Source organism: Ursus arctos, unplaced genomic scaffold (genome assembly GCF_023065955.2).
Source record: "Ursus arctos isolate Adak ecotype North America unplaced genomic scaffold, UrsArc2.0 scaffold_14, whole genome shotgun sequence".
Taxonomy (NCBI): Eukaryota; Metazoa; Chordata; class Mammalia; order Carnivora; family Ursidae; genus Ursus; species Ursus arctos.
This window is the reverse complement of record NW_026622808.1, coordinates 2617076-2641430: the sequence shown is the minus strand read 5'-3', so window position 1 is coordinate 2641430 and position 24355 is coordinate 2617076. Positions and strand designations below refer to the sequence as shown.

The 24355-nt window shown below is 46.4% G+C and overlaps 1 protein-coding gene across 5 annotated transcripts in view; it reads right to left on the bottom strand.

Annotated features, from left to right (window-relative positions):
• SPECC1 (sperm antigen with calponin homology and coiled-coil domains 1) overlaps window positions 1-24355 on the bottom strand; it is a 264043-nt gene that overhangs the window by 162953 nt on the left and 76735 nt on the right. For all 5 annotated transcript variants that reach the window (XM_057311283.1, XM_057311280.1, XM_057311281.1 and 2 more), the window contains exons 2-3: window positions 18715-18885; window positions 9667-9802 (exon numbers count right to left, since the gene is read on the bottom strand). In XM_057311283.1, the coding sequence (XP_057167266.1) occupies window positions 9667-9802; window positions 18715-18861 (283 nt within the window). In that variant the 5' untranslated portion in view covers window positions 18862-18885. The remainder of the gene's footprint in view (window positions 1-9666; window positions 9803-18714; window positions 18886-24355) is intronic.

Sequence of the window (24355 nt, the reverse complement as noted above, 5' to 3'; positions counted from 1 at the left end):
ATAGGTGATGGAGATTAACAGCACACTTACCACGATGAGCACTGGGTGATGTATAGAGTTGCTGAGTTACTCTATTGCACATCTCAAACTAAATAACACTGTATGTTAACTACACTGGAATTAAAATGAAAAACTTGACAACGATGAAAAAGTCACAATTACTGGAATGGAGGAGACAAAAAACATTGTTATCTGCAGCTGATATAATCACCCACTTGGAAAACACATGAGAATCAACGGGAAACCATTCATTGAAGGAAACCACGAGCACCAGTAAGGGAGGGAGGGAGTTTTAAAGATTAAATATTAGGAAAGTATCTACTTAAAAAATACAATGAGGGGGCCTGAGTGGCTCAGTTGGTTAAACGTCTGACTCTTGGTTTCTGCTGAGGTCACTATCTGAGGGTCCTGAGTTCGAGCCCCACATCGGGCTCCATGCTCAGTGGGGAGTCTGCTTGAGGATTCTCTCTCTCTCTCTCTCTCCATCTTCCCCCTCAACTCCCATGCACATTCTCTCTCTCTTTCTCAAATAAATAAATAAATAAATCTTAAAAAAAAATACGAGTGCTCATGTCAGCAGCACACATTCTAAAATTGGAATGACACAGAGGTTAGTATGGAAGATGACACACAAATTTATGAACCGTTCCATATTTTAAAAAATGACTGGCGGGGGGGGTGCCTGGCTGGCACAGTTGGTAGAGCATACGACTCCTGATCTTGGGATCGTGGGTTCAAGCCCCCGGTAAGGCCTAGAGCTTACTTAAAAAAAATGACTAAGGAATCCCATCCGCATAGTAATAAAAGTAGAAAACCTAGACAGGAAGTCAACACTGAGAGGAGGAAAAGGAGGAGGGGAAGAAGAAGACCAAACTCTACTGAAAGACAAAAAGGGAAACTCAGAGAAATGGAGAGATGGCCACATTTCTGAGTGGAAAGACTATAAAAATGTCAATAGTCTTGGGGGAGAGGCAGGGAGAGCTCCCACCTCTGTGAACCACAATCCAAGTAGGACCCAGCACGCTGGGGCAAAGCCCAAACCAGCTTTCCACCTTTGCATCTCTGTGCAAAGTCAGAGAAAAACCCTGGCCTCGCTCCAAAGCCCTGACTGACCACGCACTCCCGGGACATGCAGGGCCAGGGAACCACTGCAGGGTAACATCAAGCTAAGAATCCAGGACTTTACTGACATGAGTACCAAGTTCAAAACCTTCTCACACCGTGGGGTTACCCCAGGCACTCCCAGAAGTTAAAACTCATTCCTGGTCCCTTGATGATGGGGGATAAAGAGAATGCGGTCCTTACATCCTATAGAATATGACTCAGCCTTTGAAAGGAAGGAGAGTTTACACGGGGTACAACATGCATGAACCAGAGTAGAACGGTGGCTGTTGGGGCGGGGGCTGGGCAGAGGGGGGATGGGAGCTGATGAGCAGTGGGTGCAGGGTTCCAGAAATCCACCCTACAACATCATGCCTCTGGTGAACAATACTGGGTTGCATGCTGGAAGATTTGTTAAGGTGGTCCATCTCATGTCAAGTGTTCTTACCGCAATAAAAAAGGAATTAAATGTAGAAAAAGAAGAAAAATGAAAATTCTAAATCTAAAATGTTAATTTTTTAACCACAGAATATATTCATCACTAAATGATCCATGTAATATTATGAAGAAAAAAAAAAAAGAAAGAGAAAACCTCATTCCTGGCAGTCTGTGATTTTTGGGCTCTCATCCCCAAATAGATGCAGTACCCTCTCCTCTGCCCTCAACAACCTTGGGGCCCTCGAGAACTGGCGACCGGAATCAGCACGCCCCTCATTCTGAGCCTCCTTTCTGAATGTCCCATCACTTCCGAGGCTGAATGACTCCCACAGCTTCCTTTTCCAGCCAGTCTGTTCCTTTTCGCACATTTCTGGAGTCCGTGGGCCAGGAGCAGGTGTGGGTGTCCTTGCCACCCCCAACTGTGACTTTGCAACGGTCTCTCCTCCGCCCTGTGAAAGGCACCCCCTCCGTCTCTGAAGTTCATGCTGTGAGACCCGGCATCCTCTTTCCTCTCCTTGTCATCCACTGACCACCGCCCACCCCAATCTCTCAAGTCTTCTACATCCCGGCTCATGAAGCACTCCCCCCCCAACCCCGTGCCAGGGACTGACCCACCCATCCTCTGGCCTCTCAGGCCCGAGACCTCCAACATCCTCCTATCTCTACTCACATGCCAGCAAGCCAACCCATGCCCTAATCTCTCTGACCTTTAAAATGGCAAAGATGGTGATGTCCTGGGTCCTAGGGTTATTGTAAAGACTAAAGGAGATAATATGTACCAAGGACTTAGAACAGTGGTTAGCACACAGTGTGCAAAGAATGTCAGCAATTGGTAGTGATTCCATTAATAGATGGAGATGATGGGCAAGAAAACAAGTCTCCCCACCTCCTGGCAAACGACGTGGCAGAGGAAAGAATTCGGACTGGGCGTGAGTTTGGGAACACTGCCAAACCCACGTGAGCCCATTTCTTCGCATGTAACGTGGCAATAGGAATATCCACCTTCTGAGTTAGAGGAGTTAGTGCCTTCCCACGTCCAAGACGACAAGCGTCTTAGGTTGGAGCCTAAGGTATGCTGGGTCTGATGCAGGTAACGGGGGAAGGGCTGGGCACGTGGGCGGGTGAGGACAACGATGCCTTTTTGGACGTGAGCCTGCTTTGACGCTGGCCTCACGGCTGCTGTGTCCTCTAAGATGTCTGAGATTCCAGGAGCATGAACACAGAGCTTGGCCAAGGTGCAGCTGGCACTGAACGCTCCCTTTACTTAACTCTGAGAAAACACTGAGAGCAGTTTAAAATAATGACATTCTTTTCATTCCCACGTGTGCTATGTATAGAATCGTCTAAATGAACACTTATGTGTAGCGCCAGTTTTTATAATGTTCATCGTGTGGCTCCAGGAACCTCCTTCTGGCCAAGTGCTGTCTCCAGGGGGGACTGGTGTTCAATGCCATCCCTTGGGCACCCATCAGATCTCATCTCACTAGCCCCACAGGTCCTGTCAGCAGAAATCTGACCCTCCATCTACCTCAAACCCGCTGGGAGAATCAGTAATCCCTACTCGGAGGTATAAAACCCAAAGGATCCGGAGCAAGGACTCAGCTGTTTGCATACCCATGTTCGTAGTAACGTTCTTCACAGTATCCACGGGGTGAAAATGACACAGGTGTCCGTTGATGGATGAACGGATAAACAAAATGGGGTGTATGCATACAAAGTAATAGTCTTCGGCACTAAAAAAGGAAGGGAATTCAGGGACACCTAGGTGGCTCAGTCGGTTAAGTGACTGCCTTTGGCTTAGGTCATAATCCCAGGATCAAGCCCCACGTCAGGCTCCCTGCTCAGCCTGAAGTCTGCTTTTCCCTCTCCCTCTGCCTCTCCCGACCCCCCACCCCCGCCGTTCAAGCTCTCTCTCTCTCTCAAATAAATCAATAAAATCATCATTAAAAAGAAAAAAAGAACCCATCAGGGGAGTTTAGAGCTGTTGACTCTACCCTCCAAAATATAGCCAGAAACCGACTGCTGCTCCCAGCCCCATGGCTACCACCCATTCCAGGCCACCTCCTTGGCAGCCTCTGGTCTGGCCTCCCACCCCACTCATCCACGCTCCGCAAGCAGCCAAGGACTCCCTTCAGAATGTGGTCTGATCATGTCACTCTTCTGTTCCTTGGCCTTCCTGCCCTGGTCTCCCACTGCTGTCCTCCTCTCTCCTGGGGCTGCAGCCACAGTAGCCTGTCACTGTTCTTGGACAGGTCACCCCTTTCTACCCAGCTGACTTCCTCACCTCTACCACATCCTGTCTATGTGGCTCCATGAACACAGAAGCCTGTCCTGTTCACTGACGACTCCTTTTTCCTAGAACAATGCTGGGCACATAGTAGGCACTCAAAAATATTTGTTGAATTAATGAATCAGTAAAAGGACTGTTTCTCAAGTCCTGAGGACCTGAGCTCAGAGCGGAAGGGCACAGCGGACTTTTGGCAAGGCTGCCATCTAGTGGCTGGATTTCTTTGTAGTTCTGTCGGCGCTCTCACAACAATTCCTGGGAGCCTGAGACGAGACCTTGAGACCTGGATGGGGTAAGCAGGGAGGGCAGCTGTCTACACACAAGGGACCACTCCGCTCTCCAACTCTACTCCTATAGGGTAAGACGAGATATACACAAAGGGCACCTTAGGGAGAAAAGGAAGAAGAACATGTCTGGGCTGTAACATAGGTAGATTGATAATACAGATCTAGAAAATCAGTAGGAGTGGACGTTGGTTGTGGAAGCATCAGGTGTGCATGGGAATTACAAGGTCAAACTCATATGGCCTTTCTTTCATTCTTTTTCTTTATGGCTCAACGTATAGACAACTGATGGAAGTCCAGTAAGGTCTGGCATCCAACGGAGCTGCCATTTCTAATACTCTAATCATTCCCATCTTTGTCTCCATGGTATTGAGATTTAAAAACCTGCACTTTTACTAGTAGGAGCACTTCTGTTTCCCTGTTTCTTGTGTGTGTTAAAAAAAAAAAAAGAAAAAGAAAAGACAAAAATGTGATCCTGTATTCAAATGACCACCTCACGCTCCTGGACTGCTGCAGGGGTGGAAGCACCTACAGCCCAGAAGGACCGGCTGAGGGACCTCATCCCCGAGCGGCCCCACAGCCAGCTCACGGGCAGGTGCCTGGGTCTGGATTCACCGTGGATGAGGCAGTCTGGGGACACACGACAAATGCACAAGACGCCAGCTACCCGAAAGCTGATGAAGAAATTGTCAAGGACTGCCTACATTCAAAAATCAACTTCCAGAGACAAAACGTAATTTTCAAATTCAACGCTATTAATTCAAAGGACATAATTTCATTGGAATAAAGTCGGGGGCAAACAGCATTCGAATGGCAACTACAGGAATTACAGTTGCACCTTGCATTCCGATAGCCCATTACCGTGTACGAGGACAGCATACTCAAGATCTTTGTCTTGTCGACATCACTATGTAGCAGAAACGCAGGTATTTCCTTAGTTTCACAAATAAGCATGCTAATGCCCTCGGGGGTGTGGGAGTGAGCCCTCTTTAGGAGCCAGGATTAAACCCAAAGTCTTTCTATGGAATCCTGAACAAAGGGAGCATATGCTATAATCAAACAGTTAAACGGTTCATCAACAAAATGGTTAATAAACACCCCAAAAGGCAAGTAGAGGAGAAAGATTCAGTTAAGGCAAAAAAAAAAAAAAAAAAAGTTTAGGTTATGACCTGTATTTTACTCCGTTTTTCATTTTTAAAGCATAGTATGTATACGTTTTAAAAATTTCAAACAGTATAGAAGATCTAATATGAGGTCTCTTTCCCCCACCACTTTTCAGTTCTGGTAACTCCTCAAAGATGGCCAGTTTTAATCCCTCGAGAAAGAAAGTTATGATTTCAAATATTAAATTAATGTATACTTTCAACAAATCAAAGCAAATGAGATCATACCATAAGCACCATGTTATTTTCCCCACTTGGAAACGTACTTTGATCTTTCCCTATCAGCACATATAACTCTACTGTGTCCATTTTCGGGGCTGCGTACTATTCCACTGGACAAACATTGCATTACACAACCAGCTCTGTGCTGCTACATATTTAAGTGCTGCCAGCATTTTACTATTATAATAATGCTGCAACTGCCCATATATATTGCCATCCTCTTTCAAGTAAATTAGTAATATTAAATGCTAAGGAGATCCTTGGCGAAAGATTATACATATTTCAAATATAGACAGATATTATCAAACTGTCCTTATACACTAGCTATATGTGGAGTCCTGGCTCCCTGTGCCCTTAATAATACCAGCAATGCCTTTATTTTTTTTTTATTTGTATTTTTTTATTAATAATGATTTTTTATTATATTATGTTAGTCACCATACAGTACATCCCCGGTTTTCGATGTAAGGCTCGATGATTCATTAGTTGTGTATAACACCCAGTGCACCATGCAATATGTGCCCTCCTTACTACCCATCACCGGTCTATCCCATTCCCCCACCCCCCTCCCCTCTGTAGCCCTCAGTTTGTTTCTCATAGTCCATAGTCTCTCATGTTTCATTCCCCCTTCTGATTACCCCCCCTTTCTTTATCCCTTTCTTCCCCTACTGATCATTCTAGTTCTTATGTTCCATAGATGAGAGAAATCATATGATAGTTGTCTTTCTCTGCTTGACTTATTTCACTAAGCATTATCTCCTCCAGTGCCGTCCATGTTGTAGCAAATGTTGAGAACTCATTCTTTCTGATTCCAGCAATGCCTTTAAATATTTGCTCATCGATGAGAGGAAATAGCGTATCCAATTCTTGTTTTCATCTACATTTCTTTACCTCTATGCGAGACTTTGCATCTTTCTAGTGCCTATCTTTATTTTTTCATGTGAACTAGCCATTTTTCTACTGTATTATTTTTCTTTTTCTTATTGATTTATATAAGCTCTGGGTACATATACCTTCTGTTACCTGTATCGCAAATAACTTCCGTTTTTTACGAAGCAGTTTTTTTATATTTACGTGATTGTTTTCGTCTTTTCTTATATGGCTGCTGTGTTTGTTCCTACTTGGAAAGGCCCTTCCAAGGCCGAGACTACAAACTGACTCTGAGGTTTTCTCTTTGCATGTTCATGGTTTCACTTTTTAAAATCGAAATCTTTAATCCACTTGGAATTTATTTTGATGAAAGGAATGAGATCAGAATCCAGCTTTATTTTTTCCTGAAGACCTAATTAGTCATTATTTTTCCAATGAATTACCTAGCTTGATATAAAATGCCGCTTTTATCCCATCATATATATATATATACATATACATATATATATACATATATATATATATATATACACACACACACATATATATATATATATTACCCTAAGTATAATCTGGACTTTCTCCATTGTTCCGCTGAATTGTACATCTATTATCCAGTTCCAAGATGCTTAAACTTAGTCCCTTGATTACTGCGTTTTAGAAATTTCCTGGTTATTCTAGAATATTTAGTCCTCTAGATCAGGGCTTATCAACAGAGGCACTATTAACATTCAGGGCTGGATAATTCTTTATTGTGGGGCTGTCCTATGTGTTGCAGGATGTTAGCAGCATCCCTGACCTCTACCCACTAGATGTCAGTAGCACTCCCCTAATTATGACAAAAATGTCTACAGACATTGCCAGGTGTTCCTTGGGTTAGGGTGAAGGACAAAAGGCCCCCATTGAGAAATACTGTTTTAGATAAACCTAGTATCATTTTACCAGTGTTTGTGCTCCCACTCAATTCCCACTGATATCTTCATTGGGATGAAAATGAATTCATAGAATAATTTAGACAATGTTATTATATTTAAGATATTATACTTACTAATTCAATCTATTATATTTGACCTTCCTATTCAAGAACCATGTATATCCTTCCAGTTATTGAAGTCTTTTATGTCCTTCAAAAGAGTTTTAAGATTAAAAAAAAAATATATATATATATATATATATATATATATATATATATATATAGGCTCTTGTAATATTAAGTTTATTCCTAGGTATTTTACCTTTTACATTCCTTTATAAATGGGACCATTTCTTGTGTTATTAACTCTTCTAACCAGTCGCTGGTAAGAAAGCTATTTATATTTGCTATTCTATAACCAATCACATGCTCAACTCCTATTTTATCTAATAGATTTGCAGGACATTCTAAGTTTTTTCTAATGATACAATTTTCAGGAAATTCTAAGCGTTTTTCTTTTTTCTTTTTTTAAAGATTTTATTTATTTATTTATTTATTCGACAGAGAGAGAGAGACAGCCAGCGAGAGAGGGAACACAAGTAGAGGGAGTGGGAGAGGAAGAAGCAGGCTCATAGCGGAAGAGCCTGATGTGGGGCTCGATCCCAGAACGCCGGGATCACGCCCAGAGCCGAAGGCAGACGCTTAACGGCTGTTCCACCCAGGCGCCCCTCTAAGCGTTTTTCTAAGCGTACAATGTTATCCTCTGCAGAAAATCATCATTTCGTTTCCTCATTTCCCATATTTCAGTAGCTAGAGCCCTTCTATCTCACTGCCTTGGTTAATTCTTGCAGAAAAATTGAGATGACAGTGGTAATGATGGCCAGTCTTGAATCATTCTTGACTTTAATGGGATTACTTCCAGGACTTCACCCTTGAGGACAGTTCTGGCTTTGGCTTGAAATACATACAGCTTACTCCCACTAGAGAAGTATCCCTGCATTTATAGTACACCAAAAGTTTGTTTTTGAATCAGAAAGATTGCTAATTTTGACAAACATTTCTTTCATTTCTAGGGAGATGACCAGTGATTCTCCTTTGGTCTATTAATGTTGTAAAATAGATTATATTCCTAAATTCCCAAATACTAACACATTCTTGGAGAGCATAAATCCACTTGATTGAGATCTACACTGTTATTCTTTTAATTTCTTGTTGAATTCTACTTGCTAATATTGCGATCCCACATTTTTACACAGATATTTGAGAGTGAGAGAATTCTGTCCCTTTTTTTAGTGGTGCCTTGTTAACTTTTGGAATTAATGTTTAGGCTGACGTGATAAAAAGAAGTTGTACTTTCATTTGTTATATTTGTAAAACCAAATGTCTGTATTTAGTACAAAACCAGTCCTTAAAATAGTATAACCATTCTATAGAAATATGAGGCCCTCACATCCAAAAAAAAAAAGTCATATATACTCCTCATAGATTCAACGCTTTGAAAAATGAGTAAATTAAAATATACCTTTGAAAGCTAATCTGGATTGTGGTATTTTATGCAGATTGTAAAAATTGTAAGTATACTACTGTTCGACCTCCATTATAAATTAATAATGACATGTATCAGCTATTTTCCCATCTTAGACAATTTAGCAATGCACGGAGATCTGCGTTATAACAGCTGGACCATGGAAATCTTAGCTCTCTTATATATGTATGCCCAAAGAAAATTAAATGTTCCTGATGCTTCCCATGCTCTGAACTCACATATAATGGCTAAAAAACCTTTTTTCTGATTCTCAGAAAACCGGTGAAACAGAAAGTTCTCAGGTTCCCATGGCCACCACTACCTAAGTGACTCAGAGGGTTTTTCCAGTTTTCCAGAGGATCCAGGAAGGATGTCGTACCCCCACGTCTGCGAGAGGCCTACAGGGCTCATTCACTCATCTAACACAGTTCACACCAAGACGACCCCAGAACGTACACCGCCTTTCACACACATGTGGTGACAGATGGGACAGCTGGAGGGACAGAGGGAGCCCCAGTCCTCCTCATTACCTTTTGTTTCTTGTCTGTCTCCTCGCTAGATGTAAACTCCCTGTTGGGGGCGGGGAGGACGTTGTGGCCTAAACCCTGACCTGGCCCAGAGCGTGGGCCAGTAATACACGCTTGATGAATGGACGGATGGACGGATGCAGGAATCATGGAAGGTTTTTCATGCGGTCAAGATGAACAGCCTGCTTAGGTCCCTCCTGCCTGGGAACCTCCTGCCTGAGTCCTTCTCACCTGGGGTCTTCCCACCTGAGTCCTTCCCACCCCGGGTCTTCCCACCTGGGGTCTTCCCACCTGGGTCCTTCCCACCTGGGGTCTTCCCACCTGGGTCCTTCCTACCTGGGTTGCTCCTCAGGCGGCTCTCAGCAAGCTCGGAGATGGCTCCAGCTGTCGAAGTCTTTTTCAGCCGAACGACCCCGGAAGCGGTGGCACTTCCTGGTTTGTTGAGCGTGTCCTCGCTGCTGGCCCTCTTGAGCTAAGAGACGGGTCGAGGGGAAGACAGAGGATGGAAATGTACATAGTCAGTAAGGAGTGCTGTCAACCCAGAAAGCACCGAGCAAGCGGTACCGCCTGCCCAGTGGTTAAGAAGCAGTAAAGGCACTTGGAGGCGCACGATTGTGTGCAGCGGACAAATGCAAACCTAGACAAACCTGTGTCTATCATTCACAGGTCAGAGTAGCATCTTCTGTTACTGTTTCAAAGACTATTATAAGGTTATGAATATTACCCATCATGTCACACTTCAAATAATGAGTTTTTTAAAAAAAACCTTGCTTTCCTGTTTTGTTTTGTTTTGTTTTTAAAGATGGGAGCTGATGAAGAAAGAACTGTGAGGTGCTCAAAAAGCAAGAAGGGATAATGTACAAAAAATTCAAGGACAACAAAAAACACAGCTTAAAAATACATATCTCAATTACAGAGATGTATGTATGTGTATATAGACGCACGTATGTGTATGTATGTATACATACGTAGATATACACGCACATACATATATGAAGGAAGTAGAAGGACAATACCATATGCTCCACACCAGGCCCTCTGTATATGATCTCACACAGACAACATGTTCAGAGGGAAGAGAGGAACCTTCTGGAGGCCAGAAGAACACTGCTAATGGAGGACAGAATGAAAGCAGAAGAAACCTCTTCCCTGCCCCGAAATCAGCACAACAAACATTTGTTGAAAGGAACTGAGGTCTAAGAGGGGGGAGCCCCTCAACAAGCTCACGGTTCTGGTCCAGGGAAATTACATTCAGGGTTAATGAGAAACACCATGAATACATTTTCTCAACCACAGTAAGTCTTCTGGAAAGACTATTCCTGAAGAGGAATAGTACTGGAAGGCTGGAGCCAGGCAGATGCCCGGAGCCATCCTGAATAGATCTGACATCTGGAGAAAGCAGCATGAAAGAGCCCTCAAGTCAATGGAGACTTGCCCATCCCACCGGCTGAGAGCCCGAAGGCCCTGCTCCCTCCTGCGGCATTGGCTTCCGGGTCATTTACTGAAGGTCAGGTGTTTAAAAAGTTGCACACAAACAAACGAACTTTCCGCTTTTGCGTTGCTTAGATTTCAGGGTATTGCTACACATACCCCAGAATGGCTTGAAAGAGAAACAAAACAAAACAAAACAAAATCAAATCCAAAACCAAGTGTTGGTGAGGTTGTGAAGCAGCTGGAACTCTCGCGCTCTGCGGGTGGGACTAACCACCGGTAAGTCGCTTTGTCAAACTGTCAGGATCTACTAAATGGAATATTTGCACCTTACGATTCAGCCATCCACTCCTAAGTCTGAACCCAAGAGAAATGACTACATAGGTGCGTCAAAGGAACATTCACGTGGACTTTATTTACAGTAGTCCCAGACAGAACAATCCGAATGGTCATCAACAGAAGGGGCAAATTAAATAATGATTTAGCATACAATGGAAGTACACAGTAAAAAAAAAAAAAAAAAAAAAAGAATTACTGATGCAGTAATAAATGGATGGATCCCGCAGACATGCTAAGTGAAAGAAACTAGGCACAAAAGAGTATATACTTCCTGATTTCATTTATACGAAGTTAAGAACCGGTAAAACTGAATGATGGTGACAGAAGTCAAAAGAGCGGTTACTTCTGGGGGAGTTACTGACTGGGAAGGAACCCTCCGGGGGTGCAGAATGTTCTTCTTCTTCCTCTTCTTTTTAATATTTATTTATTTATTTATTTATTTGAGAGAGAGAGAGCATGGGGGGGGGCAGAGGGAGAAGGAGAGAGAGAATCTCAAGCAGACACCTCACTGAGCACAGAGCCCAGTGCAGGACTCGATCCCATGACCCTGAGATCCCGACCTGAGCCGAAGTCAAGAGTCAGCCGCTCAACTGACTGAGACACCCAGGCGCCCCCAGAATGTTCTATACCTTGACTTGGTGGTGGTTATACGGATATAAACACAGGTAAAAATTCAATGAGCTGTACAGCGAAGACCAAGATTAATGCACTCCACATACTTTGTTGTAAGTGTGTTTGGCCTCAACAAAAAAGAAAAGGAAAATGAGGGGTGGGTTATAATTTGGTCAAAGCCCTGGTTCCACCCCTGCAAATGCTAGTCTACTTTTTTCCTTTCCTCCCCATTGTTCTTTTAGAACATTTTTTTACTGTGGTAAAATATACATAATATAAAATTTGCCATTTTAAGTGTACAGTTCGGTGGCATTAAATACAATCACACAGCTGTGCACCCATCACCACCATCCACCTCTATTATCCCGAAGTGAGCCTCTACTCATGAAACAGTAACTCCCCCTAGCATACTTTGTAAAGGAAGGAAGATGGCAAAAGTCTTAATATTAGCCTAGAAATACTGGTCAATGTCTTTAAGCAAATTATTCATCTTAAAAAAAATAGCTCATATTAAAAGGATGATTTGCATCCACTTCCAGTCACTAGAAGTGAGCGGAACCATATTTTCTGGCCAATAGCACCGACCCCTAGTTTAACGACAGGACTAAACACAGCACTTGGGTCCCGGCGGAAGTGACTCGATTGCCCTTCCTACAGGGACCCCATCACTGTTTCTCCATCTCCTGTCTCAGAGTAACACGGGTCCCTGCACCCAATTTCTCCAGCCTCTCAAATTATCTGTCAGGTCACCAGTGCAGTATGTGTTTACTACTGAATGACAGTAGTTCCCGATGTCAGCAACTTTTTCTCAATTAAACAAACAAACAAAAAAACAAACAAAAAAAAACCTATTCGCTCTGCCTAGACGCGTGCCCAGATGTCTTCCTGGGTCCCCAGAAAAGATTTCGAAAATTCCCTGCACGACACCTCAAATGAAAAAGGGAAATCGAGGGGCGCCTGGGTGGCACAGCGGTTAAGCGTCTGCCTTCGGCTCAGGGCGTGATGGGATCGAGCCCCACATCAGGCTCCTCCACTGGGAGCCTGCTTCTTCCTCTCCCACTCCCCCTGCTTGTGTTCCCTCTCTCGCTGGCTGTCTCTATCTCTGTCGAATAAATAAATAAATAAAATTTAAAAAAAAAAGGGAAATCGTTGCAGTTAAGGGAAATTTCTAATGCAGCAACGCAAATGATGAGCACGTGGTTCTGCCGATTCTGATTCTCTATCATTCTGATTCTCGGACAGAACTGAAATCTGTAAGTCTGATGCAGAGTGCTGAATAATCAAACTCCACAGCAAAGGGCGAGAGACCGAAGGCTCTGCAAACCAGAATGGGGGGAATCCAACAAATGAGAGTACAAGCCCCGCCTCCACCCCCTGGCCCTTCCCCCACCCCACCCTCCCGCCCCTTAACCGAAACTGCCTCCTGTGATCCCACCACAGCGTCCACCCACCTCCAGGCTCCGCCCCCTGGGTGTGGCCCACAGGGTCAAACTTGCTGGCCCCACTCCACCTTTCCCTAAGAGCGCGGTCCTTGGTGAGATGACAGGTGGAAGCCACAGAGGACGGGAGTCAGCAAGCTGTGGGAGACTTACCCCTTCGGGGTTCCACCCTGTGTCATAAAGAGATGTGATCCTGCCCCTTCCAGGCAGAAGGACACCCCAGATGTGCTACCGGCCAGCAGCAGGCTATCTCCTTCCCGCGCAGTGGGGGGAGTTTGGGAGGCAGCAAGGCATTTACGGGGGGGGGGGGGCACCTTCCAAAAGGAGTCCCATCTGAGAAAGATTTCTTGCTCAGAAGCTCCCCAAGGAGGCAGCACATACAGACTAAAAGCTGGTCCTTCTTTTCCTCTGCAGTGAAACTCTTCCTCTATCCCTCGTTTTGGCTACGACATCAACGTCAGAGAAAGCTGAGTCTTAGTAATTCTTGCTCTGTCTCTATTCACGGGCGGCTGCGCTTTGGGCTTTGTTCGCTGGTCACTGAATGCGACTTCAGCACCGCTTGAGATTTCTGGTTTGTTACAGAAGATCACTAGGCAGGTTTGGGCTTCAGGTGTTACTTTGATATGTTTAATAAGTATTTTTCAATTATGCTTTCACTGATATTTAAGCTGCTGAGCACCTGCACAGGAAAGCTTACAAAGGGAAAAAGTTTAAATAGCTCACAGATTAATGTAACTAAGAAATTCCTCTCGCTTCCACAAAGATGGCAGGGGGGGGTGGAATCTGAAGCTCTCTAAAATCACAGGTAACCTAATCTCATCTTCAAAGGTAGAAACCGTGTTATGGCTGGAGCAGTGGCTCTTGAACTCGTGGGGTGCATGAGAATCCTTGGAGGGCTTGTTAAAATGCAAACTGCAGCCTATGCTCCAGCGTCCAGTCTGCGCCCCACCCTCATCACACCAGCCCCAAGTTTCTGATTCCCAAGGTTTGGAGCCAGGCCCGAGAATCTGCATTTCTAGCAGCTGGTGGTGGTGCTGCTGCTGCTGCTGACCTGGGGACCACACTCTGAGACCCAGTGGTTTAGCACAGCACTGTCGATGGAAATATAACACCAGCCACGTAGGTCTAGTGGCCACATTAACAAAGAGAGAGGAAAGGTAAAAATAAACGTTAAGAATCTATTTTCTTGACCCAACACGTTCAAAATATTATCTGTTAGTGTAAAATACATTAATGAGGCATTTTACATTTTTTTGGTACTGACTCGTCACAATCGGGTGTGTATTTCACACTTCGAGCACATTTAATTTTGACATCTCAAGGGCTCAACTGCCACATTTGGCCAGTGGCTGGTGTATCCGGCCGCACAGGTGGGGAGCACTCCCGGGGAACGATTATGGAAGACTGGCTGGGTCCCCAAGCCTCATGCAGAACATACCTAAACTTCAAGCCCCTGCGTTCCAAGGGTGGGGGGTCCTGGACCCCGTGGCCATAGGAGATGGGCCGTGGTCAGTATATGACTCATGCCTAGCCAAGCAGAGATGTTTCCCAGCTGTTTGCTTGTTATTTGATTTTTTTTTTTTTTAAACAAATCAGAAGTAAGCAAAGGAAGTAATCGGAAGTAAGCAAGGCAGCCAGGTCTTCCAAGGGATGTGGGGGGTGTGGGCACGCTGGCAGCCACGCTTCATGACACAAGCTTCAGCAGCCCTTGTAAAACCCACCGCAACCTCCTCCTGGCCATCTGGGCTCCTCGCCCCACAGCCCGTTCTTACGCTGCTTGTGCGGCTGGGGCCAGTATTCGAAGTAGGGCATTTCATTCCACTTTGATGGCTTTGTTTCAGTTTTCCTATTTGTGACTAGCTCAAATATATCTATCCATGCCATATGTATCCACTTACTATAAAGCAAATATAGTAAAGATGGCAACCGTAGCATCCAGGTGGCTGGTGTATGGGTGTCACTGTCATTCAACATCTCTGTGTGCTTGCCATTTCCATAGTAAACTACCGGGGGACACAAATCCTTTGCCCACGGCTTAGAGGCGGGAAGGGGAGAATGGTCAAAGTGCAGAAATGCGACGAGGGCTAGGAAGGCACAGGCTTGGTACGGCCCCTTCTGCTACCCCTTCCCTCGAACGCTTTGTCTTTTATAGAGTAAGACCTGGAGACCCCAAGCATCAGAGAGGACAACATGGATATCTGCTTTTCCCCTGACATTTTCCCCATGGGACAAGTTTCCAAAAACATTTACCTCTCAGGGGCAGAAGCAGCCAACATTTCATTGTCCTTAGGAAACCCACCTGAGCTTCAGACCTTTTTTAATTAAACACTGCTTTAAAAAACATTTTGATATATTCCAGAAGCCCTAATGGTCTGAAGTATGTGTATTAATTAAAAATCTATATTAAAAACATCTCCCTGGGGCTCCTGGGTGGCTCAGCCAGTTAAGCATCTACCTTTGGCTCAGGTTATGATCCCAGAGTCCTGGGTTTGAGCTCCATGTCAGGCTCCCTGCTCAGCGGGGAGCCTGCTTCTCCCTCTCCCTTTGCAGCTCCCCCTGCTTGTGCTCTCTCTCTCTCTATGTCAAATAAATAAATAAAATCTTAAAAAATATATCCCAAATGTGCTACAGATCAAAAATAATAAAAATAAAAACCATGGAAATAATGGGCAAGTCCAAGGTAACAGAATGATAAACAAAATTATGCGTAGGACAAATTGTCCACATTTAACTCCTCGAGGCAAATAAAGTATTACCTTCATCTCAGAGCTCAGGACAGCTGTGTAGCTTGCCTGAGGTTTCACAGCTAGAAAGTGGTCCAGGCAGGATCCCAACTCAGCCTGGTCTGACCCACCCCAATACTGGTTCCTCCTAATCTAGCATCCCACCATGCCGCCACTCCCAGAAGAGCCAGTGTCCTCGGGCATTTGATAAATACGGAGTGCCTGCCAGTAGCAGGTGCTTTTCTGAGTGTGAGGGACAGCTGTGCAAGAAACAGAAGAGCACACAGTCCCTGCCCTCATGGGGCTCCTGTTCTAGCCGCTGCGAGACAGTCGCCACCCAAGCAGGTGTGTGCAATGGGAGTAAGAGCTGAGAAGGAAGATGAGGCAGGGCGAGGAGGGTGTATGGGGGCTGGGGGCACTTTCCATTGAGTGATCAGGGATGACATCTGATAAGGTGACATTTGAGCACAGACTTAAAGAAAAAGTGGCAGAGGTGCAGGGGTGGGGGGTGGAACACTCCAGGCAGAGGAGCAGCAAACAGGCTGCTGCAGGGGTGCGTTCTAGCTCATGGAGGGGCAGTGCCACTGGGCACCAGGAGACCGTTGGCCGGAGCCCAGGGGGCAGGGCGGAGGGGAGGGCAAGGACATCGGAGAGGGAACGGGATCTCCAGGGCATCACCGGCTATAGCAAGGACGTTGCTTTTCACCCCGAGTGAAATGGGGAGCCCCGAGGGACTTCTCAGTGGAGACGTGATAGGACATATGTGTTGAAAGGACCACTCTGGCTTCCGCAGAGAGCGCAATGTGGGGTGCAAAGACAAAAGCACAGGGAAGGTTGAGAAAGGCCATGTAAGGAAGGTGGGGGCATGAGCCAGGGGGTCCTAAGGGAGGCAGCGGCAGCTGGCTGAAGTTGACATCGATCTTGAAGGCAGAAGTGATGGAATTTTGCTGATGGCTTGTGGCATGTGAGCAAAGCAGGGCCCAAGGTAGTGGCTCTGGCCTGAACCACTGAGAGGATGAAGTTGCTCAAAAGGGAAGATTCATGAGGAGCAGGAAGATTCACGGGGTTGCATGAGATGGAGGGGAAGGAACCTGCTTTGGACATGTTATCTTCTAGGTGCCTTCTATTTATTTGGATTTTTAAAAAAGATTCATTTATTAATTTTAGTAGAGAGAGAGAGAGTGCGTGCACATACAAGCAGGGGAGGGACAGAAGGAGAGGGAGAGAGACTCTCACGCAGATTCTGTGCTGAGCACAGAGCCTAACACGGCGCTTGATCTCACGACCCCGAGATCATGACCCGAGCGGAAACCAAGAGTCAGACGCTTAACCGACTGAGCCACCCTGGCTCCCCTGTAAGTGCCTTTTAGACTTCTAAGTGGTGATGTCACAAAAGCAGCTGGAGAGCTCCCGGATGGAGATACAAGTTCGTGTGTCATCCACAAGTACAGCCCAGGGGTTAGGGGTACCAACACCCACGCAGTCAAAACTCCATGTATAACTTTCGACTCCCCCAAAACTTTATTCATAGCCTGCTATTGACCAGAAGCCTTACTGATAACATAAAGTCGGTTAACACCTAGCGTGTATGTGGTATGTATTACGTACTGTATTCCTGTAGTAAAGAAAGCTAGAGAGAAGAAAATGTTACGAGAATCAAAAGGGAAAACACACTTAGTTCTTTACTGCAGAAAATCTGCCCCTAAGTGGACTTGTGCAGTTCAAACCCGTGTTCAGGTGTCGACTGGAGTATTAAAATTCACCAGATCAGACACTGACACCTAGACCAATTGTTCCCCACACGGCCAGTGCTGACTCACTCAGGGAGCATGTTGGAAATTTGGCGGGGTACGTTTAGTCATCCCCCTGATTGGAGGAGCTACTTGTGTTTAATGGTGGGAGGATGGGGAACCCAGACGTCCTACAACACGTGTGGCCAGCTTGCACCCAACGTTGTCCCGTATCCCACAGAATTCTCCCACGTCTACAGACGTTCACGGGGGGGGGGGGCACCTTGTTATCATTATCTGAGCCTTGAGCATCCATTGGTTTTATGTAGAAAAACAACGTACTTCATACACAGCTGCCCCATCCGCGGCGCTCTAAGGAGCACCTCAGGTCTGTCAGCAGTCACGCTCGAGCACACGCAGATGCAAACACTGATTATTTAATTGTACGCTAACTGCCTCTTCTTTTTCTTTTATAGTTAGGATGTTATAGTGATTTTTCAAGAGTACGCGTGTGGGCAGGGTATTTGATCTCTGAATCTCCTCTCAGGATAGTAAGGGAGGCTTTGGGGCTGACACAGCAGCTTGAAAAGCGACGAGACCCCCCCAACTGCACCCTGGGCCCACCTGACATTAGAAACCTGGAGGATGAGCAGGAGACGGCTGCTGGGACCCCAAGGTGCCACCAGGGAGGGAGGAGACGACTGAGAGAAGGTATTCCCAGGCGGCGGGCGTAACCAACCGCGTTAATGCTACGGACGGGCAAGTAAGGCGAGGACGGAGAGTTGACAACTCCATGATCAGGACTGAGAAGATCACTGGTGATCTTGACCCCCATCTGCTAGGGTGCTGGGGGCAAAGCTCTAACCCGAGTGTCCGCATCACTCAGGGCATGTTGCACATCTCGTTTCTCAAGCCCAGAGCACCCCTGCTCCCCCCACCCCTTTGCTCTGTTCCTTTGGGTCAGGATGGGCTGGTTCTCCTGGGACCCTCCGGAGAACCTCCTTCCTGACCTTGACAGGCCGCTAGGCTTGCTTTCCGCCCTCTTCAGTCCCCCCGCCCAGGGCTCCCGGGGGCGCCCAGAAGCCGTGTGCTGGGCATTTTGGTCTGTACCTTGCTGAGCCGGGACTCAAAAGCCAGCGAAGTGGAAGACTTCGAACTCTTCATGCCGGAGGAGGCCGCAGGGAGGGGCCGGGCACGGTCTGCCCCATGGCCGCCCGCTTTGATGACCGGATTCCAGGGTTTGGCCGCGCTCTTCATGTTTGCCCTAGTGAGTCCGTCTTTCTGCGCAAGACCGAAAAGAGAAACGTGTGTCCACAACTCGACCATGCTGAGCAACACCACAGAACTCTCACCCATTTCCACGTGCCCACGGTGATCACAGAGATGGAGCGTTTCTCTTTGGGCTGCGCGGTGAGTATTCTCTGGAGCTGACACCTTGGAAGGAAAGCTACTTTGTACAGCTTCTCGTCGGCTTTTACCAAACAAGGGAAACCTACACGCAATATTATTGATGCTCTGACATTACTTTGCAGCAAAATGTCACTCCTTCTCATTCAGGGTATTACTGTGTTAGTTTATGGTATAACGCGTACTATTATCACACTCTACTATTATATGGCCATATGCTACACGCGTATCCCCTTAAAACAGGGCATCTTGAGTCAAGACATTCTGTGTCCATAAGCCTTGCAGCTTCGGGGTTGACAAGAGCACGACCTACCTAATTTTCAAAGGGATCTATACGAAGTACTTGAAAATTGGGACTTCACAGAAGCACAGCCTTTTCCTTCTTTCGAGCAAAAATGGGTATCGTTTAAAAATGAATGGAGCATATTTTAATTGGCAGGACCTGACATTGTAAGGCAGAGTCATCCCGTCCCCCCCGCACAACCCGCCCCCCCCCCCCCGCCACTCCACCCACCCCAGTCAACTAAACTGTTTTAGGAAAGGAATCCGTGCTAAGGAGCAGGCTGCAGTTGAAGGCCGAAGGGGAGAGCCTGCAGACGGAGGTGTGGAAGGCAGCCTGAGGCCTGCAATCAGCAGTCAGGCTCTCATTCCTGAGCGAGGAGCGGCCTGCCATCTCCCCACCTCTCGGAGCCCGGAGCCCATTGTTTTTCTACCAGTAGCGCAAGAGCACAGGAGTGAAATGCTCTCTAGGGGCTCCTTCAGCTCCAACCCTGCCCCGCCTTTGTGTATGCCAACGACCAAGGGTGTGACACAGAATACCAAAACCCCAGGTGATGCTGCATCCTTTCAAAGAAAGCAACCAGAAAAATGCACTTTAAAAAACACCAGTAGGGGCGCCTGGGTGGCTCAGTCATTAAGCGTCTGCCTTCAGCTCAGGGCGTGATCCCAGGGTCCTGGGATCGAGCCCCACATCAGGCTGCTCCGCTGGGAGCCTGCTTCTTCCTCTCCCACTCCCCCTGCTTGTGTTCCCTCTCTCACTGGCTGTCTCTCTCTCTGTCAAATAAATAAGTAAAATCATTAAAAAAATAAAAATTTAAAAAATAAAAAACACCAGTAGGTGACGGATAGCTAATTCCAGGGGCCACGCTCAGAGAACTTGGAGGTCTAATGAACTTTCCTGAGGGAGGGATCCTAGCTGCTCTGGGCCCCCTCTCCGGAGCCTCCCCGCATCCTAGTAGACCCCATTAGCCACCTATCAGAAAAACAAGAGGCCGCCTCCCCAGCCTCACTCAGGCTGTGACCTCTTCCTGTTCCTGGCTGGAAGACACCTTTTCGACTGACAGTGCTTCTCAGCCAGGATCAGTCAGTGCCTCTTCCTGCTTCCAGTGATTCGGGGGCGGTGACAAGTGTCCAAGAATCCACCTGGGGCTCATTCTGCCACCCTGCTACACCCACAGCTGTGCGAACGTGGCTACAGGTAAAGATACGTATTTATAAAGACTTTGCCATGTGTTCTCGCCAGTGTTTCTGAGAAAACATATCCATGATTTCAGTTCTATGATTCGTGCCAAACCTCATTAGTCTCAGCTTGGTGCTGGGTAGCGTGATGATTTTTTTTTTTTAATTCCGTAGTACTTCTTGTGTATTTTACTGATGTTTAGCACCAATTATTTTTCTTTTCTTTCTTGACCCATGATTTTTAAGGCTGGTTTCCATGGCAACAACGAGAGCATTCCTAGGTTGACAACTACACAGTAACTCATTTTACTGGGACTCCCAACAGAAATGAGCTGACATAGCCTGGATAATTCTTGAAGAGCATGACTGATGACTCTTACCAGTTACTACAGAACCAACCTGTAACACGTCAGTCTGACTTTATGAACATGACTCAAATAAAATACCTGTTTAATCAAGGTATCCTTGTATGTTATGATTACAACTGGTTCGAAATGACTATTACAGGGCTGACTTTATGAAAACATAAGGTGATTCTGCCCAAGACCAAGGTGATTCTTGGTCAAAACTCAAGATCTAAACGCCTCTCTTAGTCTCTGGCAGCAAATCTGGCCGTCTTCTGGGCAGTGCACCTGGAAAATGTGTAGCCCATTTTTCAAAGACTGATGAGTTACTTGCTCTGAGGCAAAATTCTCAAGGTTACTTCAATTGCATCATTCGGAGGAACGAACCTTCTGAACCCAATCAAATTATTTCCAAATGGATGTAACCAGAGGGCATGTCTCATCCGGACCCCTCCTGTTTGCCATGCTATCCTTTCTTGGCTCCCTTCACTCTCTGTTTCCCATCATTTTTCCCAGACTAAGTCTTCTGTTTTGGAGCCATCCACCAGCCAGATTCTTCCCTTCAAATTCTACCTTCTTTCCGAATTCGAAATATACAGAAAAGAGGTAATTAATGTCCCACGCATATGCACCTGGAAGAGAACCCTATAGGTAGGGGGTGTGCCCGGGATGGGATGCCTGGAGCAGTACCGGGGTCTGCAGGATCAATGCAGCTTCCCAGGGGTGAATAAGGGGATGAGAGCTGGTGTGTGAGGAAAACGCTCCAGTCAGACCCAACGCTAGCTTTGCCCCCTGCTCCCCCTTCTCATGGCTCAGGACCTTACTAAACTTCGCCCCACCCCTCACCTCCAGCCTGGACCAGTGTCTTCCTAGAGTTCTCCAAGTTATCTGGAGACTACCTCTTTTCCCTTGCTCTGGTCATACCTCGCTCTGGACTCTTCTGGAGCAGACCAGAAAGGTTTATGCTCAGAGCTGTCCATTGGCAGTGCTTGGCCGGCTTTGGCCCTGCCCTCTGCCCACTTCCAGGAAGGCCTCCTGCTAGAAGGGGAGCAGGTGCCCACAGGCCCCACTCCCAGGTTTCTGCGGACTTTTGTGCCCCCCACTTCAGACACAGGGAACCAGATCATTACAGAAACAGTACAGTGCGTGAGAGCAACTATTCTACGCCACTCTGAGCCTGGCAAGGCACTGTTAAGTGCTCCTTGTGGGTGTCTCTGTAAATCCTCACCGTAACCCTAGGAGGTAAGTAAGTATCACCCCCACTTCGCAGATGGGGAAACTGTGGCTCAGGAGGGTTAAGCGACTTGCCCAAATCACAGAGTTTATGATGGAGCCAGGATTCAAACCCAGCTGTCATTGGCCCTTACACACCAGGGATGGATATGGCCTCTGTGAATAATCATTGCTCCATGGGAAAGTAGGAAGGCTTTCGGATCCAAGGCTCCTGGTCCAAACACAGCAACGGTCTTTGCTGTGTGAACTCGGGCATCCTTTTCCAACACCGTGATTCTCAACATCTTCACCCAATAAAGGGGAGTTATTAGTGCAGATGGAAAGAAAACACGGATACCGAGGGCCAGGCACACAAAAGCACTCAACCAGTATTAGCTGCCTTCCCCACAAACACTGTTCATTGTGTTCAGCGGAGGGCTGTTCCGCTTTTTTATTTCAATAATACACAGCCATGGACCCATTAAACCAATTTCAGTGGCAGGAGCCAGACATACCAGATATAAGGAAAGGGCTCCTCCTGTACACAGAGCAGCTTATTTTCTTGCAGAAACATGAAAGAGGAAGAGTAAAATAAACACTGAGAGCCGACACATTCCCATCCTGAGACTCGGCCCCAACCTTAATACAGCCTAGCTGCTGAGAACACAGGTGTGAATCCTGGGTGAATAATAATTTCCTTATGGATGTGAGTTAGTAACAGAAAATAAATAGATGGGCTCTGGCCAAGTACAAGAATTTTTTTTTTTTTAAGATTTCTACTGTTAATTCCCTGATTTCTACAAGTCCTTCTAACCCATCTCAAAGGATCAAGCTGATGAAGGCATAACAATTAGATCTAGAAACCCACTGCCCCAGGGGTGGGAAGAGGGCCTTCCCAGGGGTGTTTTCTTTAAAATTTCCAAGCATTTTATTTTCTTACCAAGCTTCTTTCCTTTCCAGAAAAGAGTAAGATTTATATTTAAACCGTAACTCATAAATTATATGGCACAAAGTGGAAAAGGAACGAGAGAGAGGGAGGGGAGAAGGGAGGGAAGTGGTAGCAGCTATTTTAGGAATACGATTAGGTGTCTGGTCCTGGGGGACTGTCAGAGGCCATGCACATGTCTCCCGCTCCCTCGAAACACGTTCCTCTGCTCCTTCATCGCTGCCCTCGGAACCCGTATTGGAAGGGTTGTTTGGGGGCCTCAGATTTACGACCTTTTGAAGCCAGGAGAACAGAAGGGTGACAGGGAACCCATTCTGGACGATCGCAAAAAAATGAGTGGCTGGGAGTGGGAGAGGCACTGAGGTCTTGACTACAAGTACAATAAGCACCGGGAAGCGGAAAGCGAAGGCATTCAAGTCTGAGAACTAACAAAATACGAATGTTCACATAACTCAATCACCAGGGGACTCGGCAGGAAACAGAACGTAAGCAAACAACATGCTGAAAATATCTAGCTTGAGCTTTCCAGAACATGGGCTGAGTTTGCTCCTGACCTCCTCCACAGCAGGTCGCAAACTGGGGTGGCTGGTTCTGCCATCGGGGCCTTTGGCAGAGTATGGAGACAGTGGTGGTTGTCACAACTTGGGGGGTGCTACTGGGTAGACCTGGAGAGGTTGCCGGACATCCTACAAGCCAAAAGGCGGCCCTGACAGTGAAGAAGGTCTGGCCTAAAGTGTCAGCAGTCAAGGCTGAGAAACTCAGATCTAGAGGAAGAACAAGAGTTCCTGGATGCTGGTTCTTAGACGGGCACCTGGTTCGTCTCCCATCCAACACCGAAACGTTAATGCTGAGGATCTGTTTTGGGAGCAGCTAAGGGAATCCCAGGCTTCAGCTGGAGGCCACAGGAAACGCTTCCAAGTTTATTATTTCCTGTGGTCTTGAGAGGAGAAGTCATCCCATTTGCCTTAGATTCCTTCCCGGTAAATAAGGAAAAGAACAGATCTCCACACAGTCTCCCAAGAAAAATGGCAAACTAGTTTATCTCGTCGGCAGGAGTCATTTAAAGGAAACAAGAACCAAGAAGTGATAAAACAAAATCTAAACAGAAAAGAACATTTGTACATCACTAACCACACCACCTCAAAGATGAGAAAACCAACAAACAACCCACTTCAAAAATGGAGTAAGAACTCGTAGAAACTGTGAAATGCGGCCACAAGGCAGAGACTCGTAGCCAATAGGGCGTAATCTGGGATAAGAGACAGAGGGGTTGGGTCACTGGACATGAAATGCAGACCCAAGAAAAAGGCTATAATCTGGGAGCTATATTGAGACCAGCAAGAGCTCAGAATCACTGCCCAGGGCCATCCTGCTGTCTCCAAAG